This window comes from Pteropus alecto, unplaced genomic scaffold (assembly GCF_000325575.1).
Source record: "Pteropus alecto unplaced genomic scaffold, ASM32557v1 scaffold7, whole genome shotgun sequence".
NCBI classification, from domain to species: domain Eukaryota; kingdom Metazoa; phylum Chordata; class Mammalia; order Chiroptera; family Pteropodidae; genus Pteropus; species Pteropus alecto.
The window spans coordinates 44,592,535-44,608,969 of NW_006494614.1; the positions used below are offsets into that span (position 1 = coordinate 44,592,535).

General features: G+C 36.9%; 1 protein-coding gene across 1 annotated transcript in view; it reads right to left on the reverse strand.

Annotated features, from left to right (window-relative positions):
* DNAH8 (dynein axonemal heavy chain 8) overlaps positions 1 to 16,435 on the reverse strand; it is a 307,121-nt gene that overhangs the window by 84,115 nt on the left and 206,571 nt on the right. The window contains exons 68-73 of the mRNA XM_006926591.3: positions 15,322 to 15,489; positions 14,590 to 14,805; positions 11,621 to 11,758; positions 5,720 to 5,847; positions 4,834 to 5,005; positions 3,198 to 3,353 (exon numbers count right to left, since the gene is read on the reverse strand). Coding sequence (XP_006926653.1) covers positions 3,198 to 3,353; positions 4,834 to 5,005; positions 5,720 to 5,847; positions 11,621 to 11,758; positions 14,590 to 14,805; positions 15,322 to 15,489 — 978 coding nt within the window. The remainder of the gene's footprint in view (positions 1 to 3,197; positions 3,354 to 4,833; positions 5,006 to 5,719; positions 5,848 to 11,620; positions 11,759 to 14,589; positions 14,806 to 15,321; positions 15,490 to 16,435) is intronic.

Consider the following 16,435-nt stretch of genomic DNA (forward strand, 5'->3'; position numbering starts at 1 on the left):
AGGTTCTAATAAGATTAAATGTAATTGTCCTGCTCTCTCTCTCAAAGAGTAAATTCTATTTTTGTGATTTCCTTTGCTAGTGTGATGGTTAATTTTACATGTCAACTTCACTGGACTAAGGGATGCCCAGATATCTGACAAACATTATTTCTGGGTGTATCTCTAAGGATTTTCCCAGAAGAGATTAGCATTTGAATTGGTAGACTGAGTAAAGAAGATCACCCTCACCAATTTGGGTAGGCATCCTCCAATTCATTGAGAACAAAAAGGTGGAGGAAGGACAAATATGCTCTCTGCTTGAGTTGGGACGTCCATTTTCTGCCCTCAGACATTAGCCCATGATTCTTGGGCCTTCAGACTCCAACTAGGACCTAGACCATTGGCCCCCGTGGTGCTCAGGCCTTTGAGGTTTAGACTAGAACTACACCACCGGCTCTCCTGGACCTCCAGCATGCAGACAGCAGATCGTGGGATTTCTCAGCCTCCATAATACCATGAAGCAATCTCTCACAACAAATCTCTTTCTATATATTTATATCTATATATAGATATCCTATTATTTCTGTTTCTTCGGAGTACTCTAATACACCAAGAAACAATAATTTTCAAATTGTCAGTTTAAGATTATCTTTTACCATGTTCAGTATCTTTTATAAATTTGAAATCATATCTTGAAGTCACAATTTTAAGTTAAGTTCACTTGATTCTTCTTGTGTAAAACACTATGTGGCAGCCACTACCAGAACCTGGGTCATCTGTCCAGATAGTCAAATGCTGGGATCTTTACAAGGTGATCAGTGAATTCTTTATAGGGAAACCTAGGCTATACCTTCTCTTTCCACAAGTCAGAACTAGGTCCTGGAAATGACATTGAAAGTAGCCTTGGAAAAGTTGTCAAGGTGGAATGTGGCCCTGGACATATAAAACGTGTTTTGTTTTTTCATTTATAAAGTGCTTCCTTTTGTTTTCCTTCTCAAGTTGAGAAATAAGAATTTTGTCTCATTTTGTTTTCATTTATGTGTTTGTTCATGTGCTAGTCCACATATTCAGAAAAATAGAGCCTTCTGAGTAAGGAAATATAGTTTAATCTGCTTACATTCCAGCAGTTAATAGTTTTTAAAATATGAAAGTGTCTCCAGCATATTTGTTACCTCTTCAAGAGGGTTCCTGGGTCTCAGTTGCATAAGGAAGGACATTACTGAAGACTATCAATGAGTTTAATGTCAAAATGGAGAGATAAAGTTATGATCAGAAAAAATAAGAACAAGATGAGCAGGGAACTTACTAGCCAAGCGAGGCCCAAAGAAGGAGCCGCAGTGCACTCCTCTGTGAATGCAGCTCCTCAGAGGCTACATTCCCATTACCTCCATTTCTCTTAATTCTTCCCCTCCATTTACATTCTGATCCTTACTATGATTGCTCTGGGTTTTCTAGTAAACTTAGACTAATGCATTGTGTTCTGGAGTATTAGTGAGGTGGGAGTAACTTCGGGGTGCTCCTAAGCACTAGGCAGTGCCCACTTGTTGGCTAAGCACTGATCTCAGAAGGAAATCTTTCAATAATTCACCATTAAATGTGGTATTTTTTTTTTTGTAGGCCCTATGTAATTATTCTTTCTCTGATGCTCTATTCTTAGTTTACTGGAAATTCTATTCTGAAAAGATATTGAATTTAACCAAAAGCTTTTGCTGCATTTATCAAGATGACCACTGATTCTTCTGATTTTTTTTTTCTTGTAATGATGACACATTTTGATTAATTCCTTTAAATTCAATAAATATTGGAGAGAAGGAAAGCCATAATTGATTAGTGATTCCTAACAGGAGAGTGGCCGCATGTGTGCTAAATAACTGTTACAACTGGACCAGTGTTTTGAGTTATTTCTAAGTGAAGAAATAACTAATAGTTATTTCTAGTGAAATAGCTTTTCCCTGATTCATGGTCTTTCCTACTTTTCCTCTCTTGATAAATAGGATATGCCTAAAAGACTCAAGTGTAGCTATCAAAGAGAGCAAAAGGTAATAGGTACACCCAGAGAATCAACTTTTGACCTTGGTTTCACTGTGACTGAACTTAACCACCTAAACTCAACAGCCAGAGACTAGCAAAGGAAATAAATTCAAGAAGTGAAGGAAAGAAGTTGTATTACAAAATGGTGCCTTGAAATGACATTCACCAGCCTTCCATGTGTCTTGCAAGTCAGCTCTAATGTCAGTAAAATATATATATATTGATGGTGAAAATCACTGCGGAATGGATGTATTATAATAAAAATTGAGACAAGAAAAAAAAATTCAGTAAATATTGGAGTTTCCACTCTTTATAATAAAGAACTGTGTGGAAAATATAAAGGTGCTGTAAAATCATGAACCCAGTCAGCAAGAAGTTTATGGTATGGTAGAGATAAAAGATGAATGTGCAAAGAACAATAATTAAAGAGACTTTAAATCCACTACAGAAATATAAGCAATACATTGTGAGGATTCAGGACAGTCTGTCTTAAGCTGGGGACACAAAAAGTCTTGATGAAGGTAACATTAGATGTGGACTTTAAAAAATATTTAAGAATTTTATCCGGGACGTAAGTGAAGTGAGCAGTAAGGTGGAGAAAGACATTCTCGTGTGTAGAAACAGTACACGCAAAAATATGGATCCAGGAGGCTTAGAACTGAGAACAGTGTCCAGGAAACAATGACTGGTCCATATTGGTAGTTGAAATGAAATATCAATGGTAACAAGATCCTTAGAGGAGCAGGGAATGTTGGCATCCTGCCCTTTGTCCACCCTTACCTTAAATTTCACCCTTAAATACCTTAAATACTTTATTAAACTCCAGGTTCAATATTGGACTCTAGTATGCTATGTTGTACCAAGTGCCTGAACTAGGTTGGCACGAGCGGCCTAATTTACAAGTTCTTTTGCTGCTTTTCTATAAGACAAGACCCAAGGCCCAGAATAAACGCCATATCCAACATTGGCAAAAGCAACAGAGCCAGGGAAATGGACAGAGAGGAGGAGAGTGAGATCGAGAGAGAGCACAAAATATCAAAGTCTTTGCCCCAAATCCCTGTTATAAAACTCAAGAATGTAAATTAGCAAACAGCTGTAGAGATGACAACTTTATGACTAGCAGATTCAATTGAAATTTGGGGAAAACTTTATGATTTCGAGATTCCCACACGCCACATGGTACATACCTGCAAGTCATTTTCTTTTTCCTTTGACTTAATCCAAGTTTTGCCTTGAGTTTGTGGATCTATAAGGAGTGGGTATCTGGTGGCCTTTGTCACAATAATACCATTCTGAATTGAGAGGTCGTCTCCTGGTAATCCCTGTAGCCCCCACTCACCAATCTGAATAACAGGAAATAAATATGGCCATTCAAAGAACAAGAATGCTTTCTCTGGTAATCAAAAGTACCATAATATAAAAGAATTTAAAATTTAAACATGTTTTTCCACTGAAACTATACAACACATTACCTAAGGGGAAAAAACAAACAAACTTGTAAATGTGAACCAAATAATATTAAATTATAAAAACAAATTTATCATCTACTAAATCATAATAACAAAGACTAGGTATAATCCTCTATGTTGCATTTTCATACTTATAAGAAAATATGGTTAAATTGATTGCAAATTAAATCTGATTTGGGGATTCTGAAGCATGGATTTTGAACATTCAGAGAACATAGGGGCTTTTACGGTGACACTGGGTAAGCAAGCGGGATCCAGACTGGGTGGAGTTAGCAGAGATAACGAATATACATAACGAGATGTCAGAGAAGATAAGTCCCAGTATAAGCCTCAGAAACTTCCCCTGCCTGTCCTTTAGTTTCGCTGACATGGGGTACAAGGGATTGTATAGCTGGAGGCAGAAAAATTAGGGGAGATGAGATATTACATTGGCAGGAGCTCATCAATGACATTATTTTTAAATTTCCTTTCCAAATTGCCAGCCTGCTTCCACGTGGTCAATAAAATCACGCAAGATCCAATGAACCAACCAGCCTGCGCTTTCATTAAATTATCCTAGCATCTCTAGAGGCTGTAACTAATAAAGAATATCCTGGCCCACTTTGCCTTGCCAGTGGCCCATTGTATCTCCCATACATTTTCTAGTCCCTGTCAGGATCAGTTCAACATTGTTGAAATTGGAAAAGATTAATTTTTTAAACTTTTAAAGAGATAACATGAAATTAATAGCATGGCCTCTCTAAGGAAACAGCAAGGAGAGCATATTCACAAATCAGAAAAGCAGCTCATGCATACAAATTGCCTGGAAAGCATTTAATACCACAAGAGAGTTGCAAGATAAACTGAGAAATTGACAGAGACATCAAATTCCCAACAAGGAAGGTTAGTGTAGTAGGACACACTATTACTCAGGGACACCCAGAACATGCTGTTGTGTACTGCTGTTGGACACTTAAAAAAAGATGGCTAATGATCAAAAAAAGGCTAATACCAGTATTCATAGCCTAGTTAATGTCTACATTTGCCTAAAATGTTTGAAAGAGAGTGTGACTTAATAGGACTGGTGTAAATAATTGGGATTTATAAGAAGAGCTCAGTATCAGCATGTCTATAACTCATCTTTTTGTTCATAAGAGTGCAACTGGCATGAATTTGAAAGCAAGATTTCTTAAGATGCAAAGGAACTTTTATATTTATACAACAAAGAAAATTCATTTTTTGAGCTCTTACGCATTTTCAAAACCATCTTTTCAGTTAAATGAAAAAAGAAACAAATTAAGTGTGCCTTCGTTTCTTGGTAAGAAATAAAATAAGACTGAAATTCAAATGACATTATGAGGACTGTAACACTTACTGTTGGAGGATCCACCAACATTGAAATAAGATTCAGGTTTTCAGTGAAAGGAATCTTCCGTGCTCTCAACTCTATCTCCCATTGATCTTTAAGCAAAAAATTCCTAAATATCTGATTGAAAGGACCAAGGTAGGAAAGGAATCCGGTGCACAGCAGAATATCACCTACAAGTCTGTTAAGAAAAAACAGTGAGTCACCTAACACAATTTAAACTCTCCCATTAAGGAGTTTGAAAGGCCACAGTGCCGTTTTGTTTTGTTATGGGGTGAAATCCTTCTTTGCTCCCTGCTTAACTCTTGGCAGCAAGCCTTAGAGAGACCATGCAAAAAGGAGTCCTCAAGCCCCATAGGGGTTAGGAGTGGCCACTCTTGGGGAAGGTCAGGGAGCAAGAGAGAAGGCTCCTCCCTGAAGCCTGCAGGTCCAGGGCCTTGACACACAGAGGAAGAAAGCATGCTGTTGCCCTCCCATGCCTGGTCCTGTTCAGAGTCAGTCTTGGTTAAACTATTTTTCCTTTCTCATTCCCCTCTCTTTAAGTTTTCCAAAGACACCAATAGTGAAGAGTAGACAGCTGGAGCAAGCATCTAGATTGCTCTGGCAAATCCAAACCGTATCAGGAGCACTCTCGCTCTGAAAACCCACATCGCTGAACCAAAATTGAGATTAAAAATGTCTCACAAAACTTTCTTCCCTCTCTGTTTTACTGAGAGTGCGTAACTTAAGATGTAAGCACTTTCTTAGCTGATGAGATTTAGAGGCAGATATATGGAAATGAAGGAGAGAAGCACTTCACAAGGAGATGGATTTTTTTCTCTAATGTCACAAAGAGCTGGCATTTGGGGCAGTGATTAAGAAAGAGAACGATTATAAAAAAGACCAAAATTTATACCTATTGATCTGAGCTCTGAACTCTTTACTTTGCTGAGTCCATCGAATTTTTTCTCCACTGAGTCCATCGATGAGAGCGGAAGCTGCCTGCATCTTCTTCCGGCACATATCAGCATCATTAAGCAGATCCTATGTTCATAAAGGAAGAATGTCTCAAAGAACTATTTAAAATCTGGCTTAATAAAACATCCATTATATTCACATGTAAAATGCATGGAGGAATTTCCTAATGTGTAAAATAAATATAATCTAAAAGTATAGTGTGAGCGAAACTTCACATATTAAATTGTGATAATTCATTGAGAATATAATTATTTTCGAGAAAAGAAATTTTGTAAGAGAGAATTCAAATTATATAAATTAATAGTATTTCTAGTAAATATTTTCAAAACAGAATCGAATCAATAAAATATGCCATATTAAGTCTTGTATTTAATAATAATTCTGAATTCTTTGCAGTTTACAAAGTATTTTTCCCCCAGAAAACTTCTACACAACAGTAATGTGCTGCGGCCAGCTTGTATGAGCTTACAAGAGACAACTGTTAATTTTTCAAGAAAATTATTAAAAATTAAATTATATAAATTTACAGTTAAACAAGTCATATTAAAAGAAAAGGTATCAAATAACCAAACTCGTCACTTCATAATTATTTACTATTTTAGTATCATCCATGTTAGATTATTTGTTTTTGACATTCAATATTACTTTATATTAGTTTCAGGTATACAGCAAAGTAGTTAGACATTTATATAATTTATAAAGTGATCCCCTGATAAATCTAGTACCCATTTGACACTATACGGTTATTTCAATATTATTGACAATATTCCCTATGCTATACTTCACATCCCCATGACTATTTTGAAACTGCCAATTTGTACTTCTCAATCCCTTCACCTTTTACACTTAGCCTCACCAAACCATCTCCTATCTGGTAAACACCAGTTTATTCTCAACATCCACGAGTCTGTTTCTGTTTCTGTTTTGTTTGTTTACTTATTTTGTTCTTTAGATTCCACATATAAAAGAGATCTATGGTATTTATCTTTTTCTGTCTGACTTATTTCACTTAGCATGATATCCTCTAGGTCCATCCATGTTGCAAATGGTAAGATTTCATTCCTTTTCATGGCTGAGTAATATTCCATTGTATATATGTACCACAACTTTATCCAATCCTCTATTGATGAGCATTTAGGTTGCTTCCTTATCGTGACTATTGCAAATAGCACTGCAGTGAATATAGGGGTGCATATATCTTTTCAAATTAGTGTTTTGGATTTCTTCAGATAAATACCCAGAAGTGAAACTACTGGTCGTAAGATAGCTCATTTATTTATTTATTTATTTATGTTTGTTTGTTTGTTTGTTTGTTTTTATGGCCGACTAATATTCCATTGTATATATATACCACTTCTTCTTTATCCATCGATTCATTGATGGACACCCAGGTTACTTCCATATCTTGGCTATTTTAAATAATGCTGCAATGAACATATGGATGCACATGTCTCTTCAAAGTAGTATTTGGTGTTTCCTCAGATAAATACCCAGAAGTGGGACTACTGGATCTTTGTCTCTTGTTATAGCCTTTGTTTTAAAGTTTATTTTGTCTGGTATAAGTATTGCTATTCTAGGTTTGTTTTGTTTGTTTGTTTGTTTTCATTTCCATTTTCATGAAATATCTTTTTCCATCTCTTTCTTTCAGGCTGGGTGTGTCTTTTGATCTAAAGTGAGTCTCTTGTAGGCACCATATGTAAGGATCTTATCTTCTTATCCATTCAGCAACCCTATATTTTATTGAAGCATTTAATTATTTTTCATTTGAAGTACTTGTTGATAGATAGGCAGCTATTGTCATTTTATTATTCATATTTTTCATACATTTTTCTTCTTCTTAAAGAAGTCCCTCCAGCATTTTGTATAATACTGGTTTGGTGGTGATGAGCTCCTTTAGTTTCTACTTAACTGGGAAGCTTTTTATCTGCCCTTTGATTCTAAATGATATCTTCGCTGAGTAGAGTAATCTTGGTTGTAGGTCCTTGCTTTTCATCACTTTGAATATTTCATGCCAATCCCTTCTGGCCGGCAAAGTTTCTGTTGAAAAATTGGCTGACAGACTTATGGGAGTTCCCTTGTAGGTAACTAATTGCTTTTCTCTTGCTATTTTTAAGATTCTCTCTTTGTCTTTAACCTTTGGCATTTTAATTATCATATGTCTTGGTGTGGGCCTCTTTGGGTTCATCTCGTTTTCGACTCTCTGAGCTTCCTGGGATTGTACGTCTATTTACTTCACCAGGCTAGGGAATTTTTCCATTATTATTTCTTGAAATAGTTTTTCAATTCCTTTCTCTATTTTCCTTCTGGTAACCTATGATGCGAAATTGTTACACTTAATGTTGTCCTAGAGGCTCTTCAAACTACTTCATTTTTTGGATTCTTTTTTCTTATTATTGTTCTGATTGAGTGTCCTCTGCTACCCCATCCTCTAAATTGCTGATTCAACCCTCCATTTCATCCAATCTATTGATTCCCTCTAATGTACTCTTCATCTCAGATATTGTATTCTTCATTTCTGACTAAGTCCCTTTTATGTTTTCCATCTCCATTTTTATGTTTCCTATCTCTTTGTTAACGTTCTCACTGAGTTCATCCACTCTTCCTCTAAGTTCATTGAGTCTCTTTATAACCATCTGCTAAATTATTTGTCTCCATTTTGTTTAGTTCTTTTTCTGGAGCTTCCCTCTGTCTTTCATGTGAGACATGTTTCTTTGTTTTCCCATTTTGGCTAACTCCCTGTATTTGTTTCTATGTATTAGGTAGAGTTCCTACGTCTCCTGGTCTTAGTAGAGTGGTTTTATGTAGTAGGTGTCCTGTGGGCCCAGTGGAGCAGTCTTTCCTGGTCACCTCAGCCAGATGCTCCAGGTGTGTCCCTTATGTGTGTTGTGTGTGCCCTCTTGTTGTGGTTTATCCTTGGTTGCTATTTTCACTTCAGTGGGAGGGATTGACCCTCAAGCTGATTGGTTTTGAGGATTAACCGGTGAGGGGCCAACCCTATGGAGTAGGATTCACGTTAGCAGGGCTCTGGTGTCTGCCCAGTCTGCTCTTTTAGCATGTTTTTCTCTGATGCTTCCCTGAATGGTTCTCTGGCTCTGGTGCTGGTCGAAGCAAGCCACTGGGTATGCTGGCCCAAGGACCTCCTGGGAGGGGCCCAGCTTTAGGCACAGTTCAGCTGCAGCCTGTGCACATCCAGGGCCACCTGGTAAGAGTCACCAAGCAATCCACAGATGGCTGCCGCCCATGCTGGCCTTATACGTGCCTCGAGAGTCCAAGCCAGAAACCAAGGCTGGCTGCCACTAGTGCTAGGCTTTAAGCTGCTCAGCAAGAGGTACGGGGCACGCTGAGGCCAAATATTGCTTCTTTGAGTTTTGCGAGCCTTTGAGAGATTTTAGGAAAGTCCACAGCATGAACCAAGACACGCATTTGTATAGAATAAATCACTGGAAGCGGCTTGGGTAGGCCCAAGTTGGGAGAGGCAGGGTCTCAGGGAATCACCTGAGCAGAGCAACCTGTGTTAGCCAGGGTCCACCCACTGAGAGGGGTTAGGGCTCAACACAGGAACCATGGACTCTCCCAGCACTTCTGTTCAGGAGAAAGCTGCCTCTCCAGCCCTCACCGTGAAGCCAGACAACCCAGTTCCTCCCCGTGTATCCCTGGCACTCTTCAAGCAGCTGCCCCAGTGCTGGAGCTCACAGCAAGTGAGTCTATAACCAAGTAAGTCCATGTACAGGCCCTTTAAGAGGAATGTCTACAACTCCTACAGCCCTCTGTCTCACCCAGCCACAATCTCCACTGTTTTTTTCACAGCCAGTAGCAGTGGAGACTTCTCTTCCCGGCACTGGAACCCTGGGCTGAGGAGCCCAGTGTTGAGCCGGGACCCCTCACTCCTCTGGGGGTAGGGTTCTGCAGTCAAGATAGCCCTCCTGATTCTCGACTGCCACGTGCAGTTGTGGGACCAGCCCATTTCGTGTCTCTATCCCCTCTACCAGTTTTAAAGTGACCTCTTCTGTATGTTCCCATGTAGGACTTCTGTTCAACCAGACCTCAGGGACTCACAGTGATGGTTGTTCTGTAGTTTCATTGTAATTTTGGTGTAGTCATGAGAGGAAGCGAGCACAGCATCTACGTTCTGTGCCATCTTGATCAGACCCCCGAGGTAGTTCTATTTCTGATTTTCTGAGGAACCTCCAAACTGTTTTTCATAGTGGCTGCACCAACTGTAATCCTGCCAACAGTGCACGAGGGTTCCCTTTACTCCACATCCTCGCCAACACATGTTGTTTGTTGATTTGTTGATGATGGCAATTCTGACAGGTGTGAGGTGATATCTCATTGTGATTTTAATTTGCATTTCTCCGATGATTAGTGACATTGAGCATCTTTTCACATGTTTGTTGGCCATCTGTATATCCTCTTTGGAGAAATATCTATTCAGGTCTTCTTTTCATTTTTTAATTGGATTGTTTTTTTTTTTTGGTGATCTAATCTATAGAATTCAATGCCATCCCTATCAAATACCAATGGCATTTTTCACAGAACTGGAGCAAATAATCCTAAAATTTATGTGGAACCACAGAAGACCTTGAATAACTATAGCGATCTTGAGAAAAAGAACAAAATTGGAGGTATCACTCTACCTGATATCAAACTATACTACAAGGCTATAGTAACCCAAACAGCATGGTACTGGCATAAAAATAGACACATAGATCAGTGGAACAGAATAGAGAGCCCAGAAATAAACCCACACCTATATGGTCATTTAACCTACGACAAAAGAGGCAAGAATATACAATGAGGTATATATACAGTCTAATAAATGATGCTGAGAAAACTGAACAGATAGATGCAAAAAAATAAAACTGGACCACCTTCTTATACCATATACAAGAATAAACTCAAAATGTATACAAGAATAAAATCAAAATGGATCAAAGACTTGATTATAAGACCCAAAACCATAAAACTCCTAGAAGAAAACAGGCAGTGAACTCTCTGACATTGCTCTTAGTTATATATATATATTTTTTTCTGATAGATCTCCCCAGGCAAGGAAAACAAAAGAAAAAATAAACAAATGGGACTACATCAAACTAAAAAGTTTTTGCATAGAAAAAGAAACTATCGACAAAATAAAAAGACAACCTACTGAATGGGAGAAGATATTCACCAATGATACATCCAATAAGGGGTTAATATCCAAAATTTATAAAGAACTCACACAACTTAACATCAAAAAAAAAATTCAATTAAAAATATGTGGGGTTATTTACGTCCACTGTGTTTGCATGGTGGAAACAGTCTATAATGTTTTGCTGCTGCACATGTTTTTCCAAATCTGCATTCAGTATCGTCATATTGATAGCTTAAAATTGGCAGTGACGGGAATACCTAGACCACAAAATCAACAAACCCTGTGAATCAGAGCTTTCTTCTCTCCTTGGCCTACACTCCCCACAAGCCCACTACTGAAAATTACCGGACCACCAATGCTTACAACCTATCCCGTGAGGTCATATTAGGATCCCCATTTGACAGATAACATCTTCAGTTGCATAATTAAAAAGTGCCTGGGCTGGATACCAAACCCAGTTTTCTAACTCCAGAGTCAGTACTCTAGGTATGACATCACAGCCTCCTAATATAGAAAATGATTATTAAAAACACAAAAATGAATTTGAAGTGTCAAAAATTTGAAATAAGTAGACATAGCCAATGAGTAAGGGCATTCAGGTAAATCTTATTTTCATCATAAATATCTGCCTAATTTCTAAATACAGCACAAACTTGTGTAAAATTTCAGTATATCATTTCAGCAATTTTGTGTATTTAATCTCACCATTTTCTCATTCATTGCTGCATCAAATTTTGCTTGTACTTTATCCAGCTCGGCTTGCTTCTCATCAAGCAGTGCCTGTGCCTTCCCCAGTTCAGCATTAGCAACTGCTAAACGGCCCTCTTGCTTGGCCAGGTTTGCCTTAAAAGGAAGAAGAGGAGATTAGTGAAGAGCTGTATTAGTGCAAAACATTTGTGATTTTAATTGGTAAATAATAACATAAATTATATAATTTTTGCTCTAGGTGCATGAAGTCGCCCATTTCAGTGTTCTCAGCTAGGGAGGTAGAGGGTCTTAGAGATAGTTCTTTTATTCTTTTAATTATTAATGTTCAACATAGAAAACATGGAAAATGCACTGATATATAGGAATAATAAAAATTACCTATAATTTTACCAGAGGTAGTCTGTGAGTATTGTGTTAAGAAGTAATAACTGGCATTTTGATTTCTTTTTTCCACCTAATATAGTCTAATCATTTTCCCACATCCTTAAACACCTTCTCACAAACATTAGTTATGTAGCTACAACATAACCCACAATTTGGATGTCTCATCATTTATTTAACCTTTTCCATACTTTTAGACATTTCCTTTTCCCAGTTTTAATGATTATAAATAATGCTGTGATAAATACTTTTGGGTATGTAAACATTTTGGATGGTTTCCTTAGCAAAGATTCTTTGAAGTAAAATTACTGCAACAGTAGTTTTTCATCTTTTGTCTCAGTCCTACAACATGTTAATTGTTTCTTGTAAATTTAAAGTAATTAATCAGCAAAGTTAGATAGCCCCAGAGCCTTCTGGGGTAGAAGATTCTTGATAACTTTCTCACTCTCTTTCTCGATATTTCATTTATTTGAATTTAGCCCTTTTTCCCAGGAAATTTTTATTTAATTTAGATTTTCTAATGTATCTACATAACTGTGTAAAATTTGCTTTTTAATTACTTAAATCTACACATCTGTGATTATATGGATTAATCTTCCTATTCTCATTTGTTCTTCTACAATTTCTTCTTGATTAGATCTTCCAAGAACATAGCTCATGTATTTTGTTTTAGCAGAGCACCAGTTCTTAGATTTACTTATTAATTCTGCTACTTTTCTCTTCTCTGATTTTTAATGTTATCTTTGTTAGCTCTGTTCTGCTTTCCTCAAATTTTGCATGTATGTGTTCTTATAAGTAAATACGTACTGGAATGTTTAGTTTCTTTGAATCATTTAAGTGCTAAGAATGTACCATTTTGGCCACATCACAAAAGCTTTGGTAACTAGTTTTTTGTCATCATTTTCTGAATAAAATTGACTAATTTTTTAATGTAAACTTTCTCATTTTGTTGCTTATTGTCAGAGAATGAGGCCTCAGCAATTTTTGTTTATGGGAACTGAATCAAGGTCTTCTTTTTAACATTGAATACAATCAATTCTTGTAAAGTGTTTCTTGGACACTAGGAATAATTTCATATTCTTTGTTTATACTGAAGCAAGTTCAATGTAGTGATTCAACCTTAAAAATAATATAGTATAAAAATCTCTAAATAATTATTAACTTATGCATACTCAAGGCTGGCTATATCATTTGCAGGGCCCAGTGCAAAATAGAAATGTGGGATCCCTTGTTAAAAAATTATTAAGAACTTCATGAGGGTGACAGCAGAGCATTAAGCCAAGCATGGGCCCTCCTAACATAGGACCCTGTGTGCACAGGTTGCACACCTGTAAAGCCGCCGCTATGTCTAGCAGATCTGTGGTAGATTGATATTATGTGCCACAATCTCAAATTACAATAGTATTTTTATTCATCCACACCTAAAATGTTAATAGATTTTGCTTTATGTAACTTGATAATATCTTGTGTATTACATAACACATTACAATTGTTTCACCATGAATCAAAATTTTTATCAATAAAAAATAATAGCTTTTACAAGTGCTTTTCTTCTTGAATTCTACATTTGTAGTAACATTTCTCTGTTGGTATCTTTTTGTTTGAGTGTATTTGCTACATTTTCTTATCATTTCCCTTTGTTAAACCTTTCTTGTTTTTTATTTATTTTGTATTTGTTTCAAAGCACAGAGTTTAAAAAGGCAATCACTTTTGTAAGGCTTATTATAAAAACCAGTAACCCCATGCCCACCTACTCACTATTTTCCATGCCACAGAGCAACTACTTTCAACTCTTTTAGCTTTACGGGGCTGGGGGTGGGCAGTGAGAGCAGTGTTTGTCTGGGTAGTATGTTTTATGATTCTTTTGCACTCCTGAGAATGTCTATCTGTCCCCTCAGACATGAAGGACAGTCTGGCCCAATATAGGGTGTGTGTGTGTGTGTGTGTGTTTATCCTTCAATACTTAAGTTCCATCATTGAGAATGTCTTTTTGTTCCCTTATAAAAAAAAGGGCAGCATCACTGAATTCTTGGACCCCAGCAATTTCCTCCTCAATATTCTGTATGTTTTTTCATTATTTTCTAGTGTTTAGGATTGTGGGACTTCTGTGACATCCTGATTTCTCTTCTTCTGTAAGCATCTTTTTAAATTTTGTTAGATTGTTTGTTTCTTAGATGCATATAAGTTTCTTTTTCTATCTTTGAAATTTAAAACATTCTAGGTGTTGATCCTAATTTTTATAAATTTTGTTTGGAATATAGCAATCAAATTCAGTTTCTAAACCTCATCTCCAAACTAAAGAAATGGCAAGTTTTCTTTTATGAAACTGGATTATTATTCCTGATAAACTCATTCCCTGTTTAAGTTAACAAGTTGGTTTCCATTTCTTGTCTGAGATGCCAAGAAACATGTAACATGTAAAAAGAATCAGAAACTGCAAGAGGACATGCAGAAAAAAGAAAAGTTTGGTAACGGGGACGTCTACCATTATTAGTCGAAATTATGCTTTGTCTTTTAATAGCAGTAATACTGATGACTGGTTTTATTAAACACTGATTTACTGGGAGAAGGAGGGAAACATTTACCTTCAGAGGCAACACTTCTCTATTGATACCATAAAATGTTGCCATCGCAAGTGTCCAAGACAGCAGACCAGCCACATTTCCACAGACTTTTTTGGCACTTTCAAAAGTGTAATCATCCATATTAAAATATGGCTGTAGTAATTCAACAGTCTCTTCATTTATGGTGTCCTTGGGGAACTGCTGAAGGCTCCACAGGAATCCTGTTGCACTCATCAACTGAAAAACAGTTATTACAACCTGTAAGTTCTGGAAGAAAATAAATTCTCTCTAAGTTAGTGTGTACTTCTAAATTGAACTTTTTCAAAGAAATAACAACTGATTTGCTCTGAACATACAAATCAAGACGATGGCAGTAGTCAACCTAAATCTGTAAACTGTAGACTATTTTCCCATTTCCATGGTGAAAGAGTAAAAATAAAAGCTACCTAAGTTTCCTATCAAGTGAGTGCATCTAAATACCACCAACCACACAGGCTCCCTTTTGGAGACTAGGTTGGGTTGTCATCAAGACTGTGCCGATACTAGCCACTGGTTCTGAACAGATTTTATAAAAAGAAAGCATTCAGTTTTAAAATATTTCCCTACTTACATTTTGGGAGATGCCGATTAAGATAAACTATTAAATACACAATGATTGATTTTTGTCTGCCAGCTTGTCTGGTCTATATTGAGTGTCCTAGGATGAGGACACCCAATGCACCTTATAAGTCTTCAAAGGTAGATTTCACTTACTTTTAATGACTCTCCCCATGATGGCTTGCAGCAAGGTTTTTCTGGATCCATAGTAACGGGGTCAATTTTTTTTTGAAATAGTAACAGGACGCAGTCCATGATTCTCATAATAAGATGCGGAGGCTTTGCAAGTTTCCTGACTGTGGCAATATCATTTGGTTTGATAGTCTGCATGTGGGGTTAGAAATCAATATTTTTTACTTAGTATTCACAGTCGTATGGAAATGTAATACTTTAAAACAATTAAAGTAGAAAACTTTAATTTAATGTATTTTCTCCCCAAACCCTAGCATTATCCCTCTCAAGGTTCTGCATTCCAAGATTTTTTCCTCATGGCTCTTCCATAGTTATTCTTGGATTTTTGTTTGTTTAATTCTTTTTCCCTCTGTTGCCCTCAAGTAATTCTTTAGAATATCACTTCCATTCATTGCCCACCACCCCAGACCTTCGTAGCAACAAACCTCACTGATGTGTAATATTTAGATAACTTGCATCTTCAAAGCACAGAGTCTAAATTATGTACAGATATTAAAAGAGAAGCAAGGCCTTGAATATCAGAAGCCTCACCTTCAGTCCTAATTTTGAGGGCCACCTTGTCTACGAAAAGGTAAATAATTCAAAGATGAGAGAAGTTATAACATATGGCTCATAAAAATATTTTTGCAAGTTTCAATCTGCAAGCTGGGTTTGGAATAAGTCATTACCTGACATTCAAGGCAAGAAAGACTAAGATATCACATCAGCTATAAAATCTCCTAAGACTCGTTTGGTTCAGTTCTCGTTCTCTCTCTCTCTCTCTCTCTCTCTCTCTCTCTCTCTCTCTCTCTCTCTCTCTCTCTCTGTCTCTCTCTCTCTCTCTCTGTCTGTCTCTCTCTCTCTCCATATATCATAGTGACCCATGAAGGGAATGGGGATGTATCCTGGTCATTGTCACAATTTTATTAAATGATTATCATAAATCTTTTCATTTATATAACAACTTCAGGAATTCTCCCATTTAAAACAAACAAAAATCAAAAATAGCCCTGTCCTCATAGTTTTAGGGTTATCTGTCACAATAGAAGCATAGGGTGTATAGGAAAATAAAAGAGAGGGGAAGATCCAAAAACCTTTT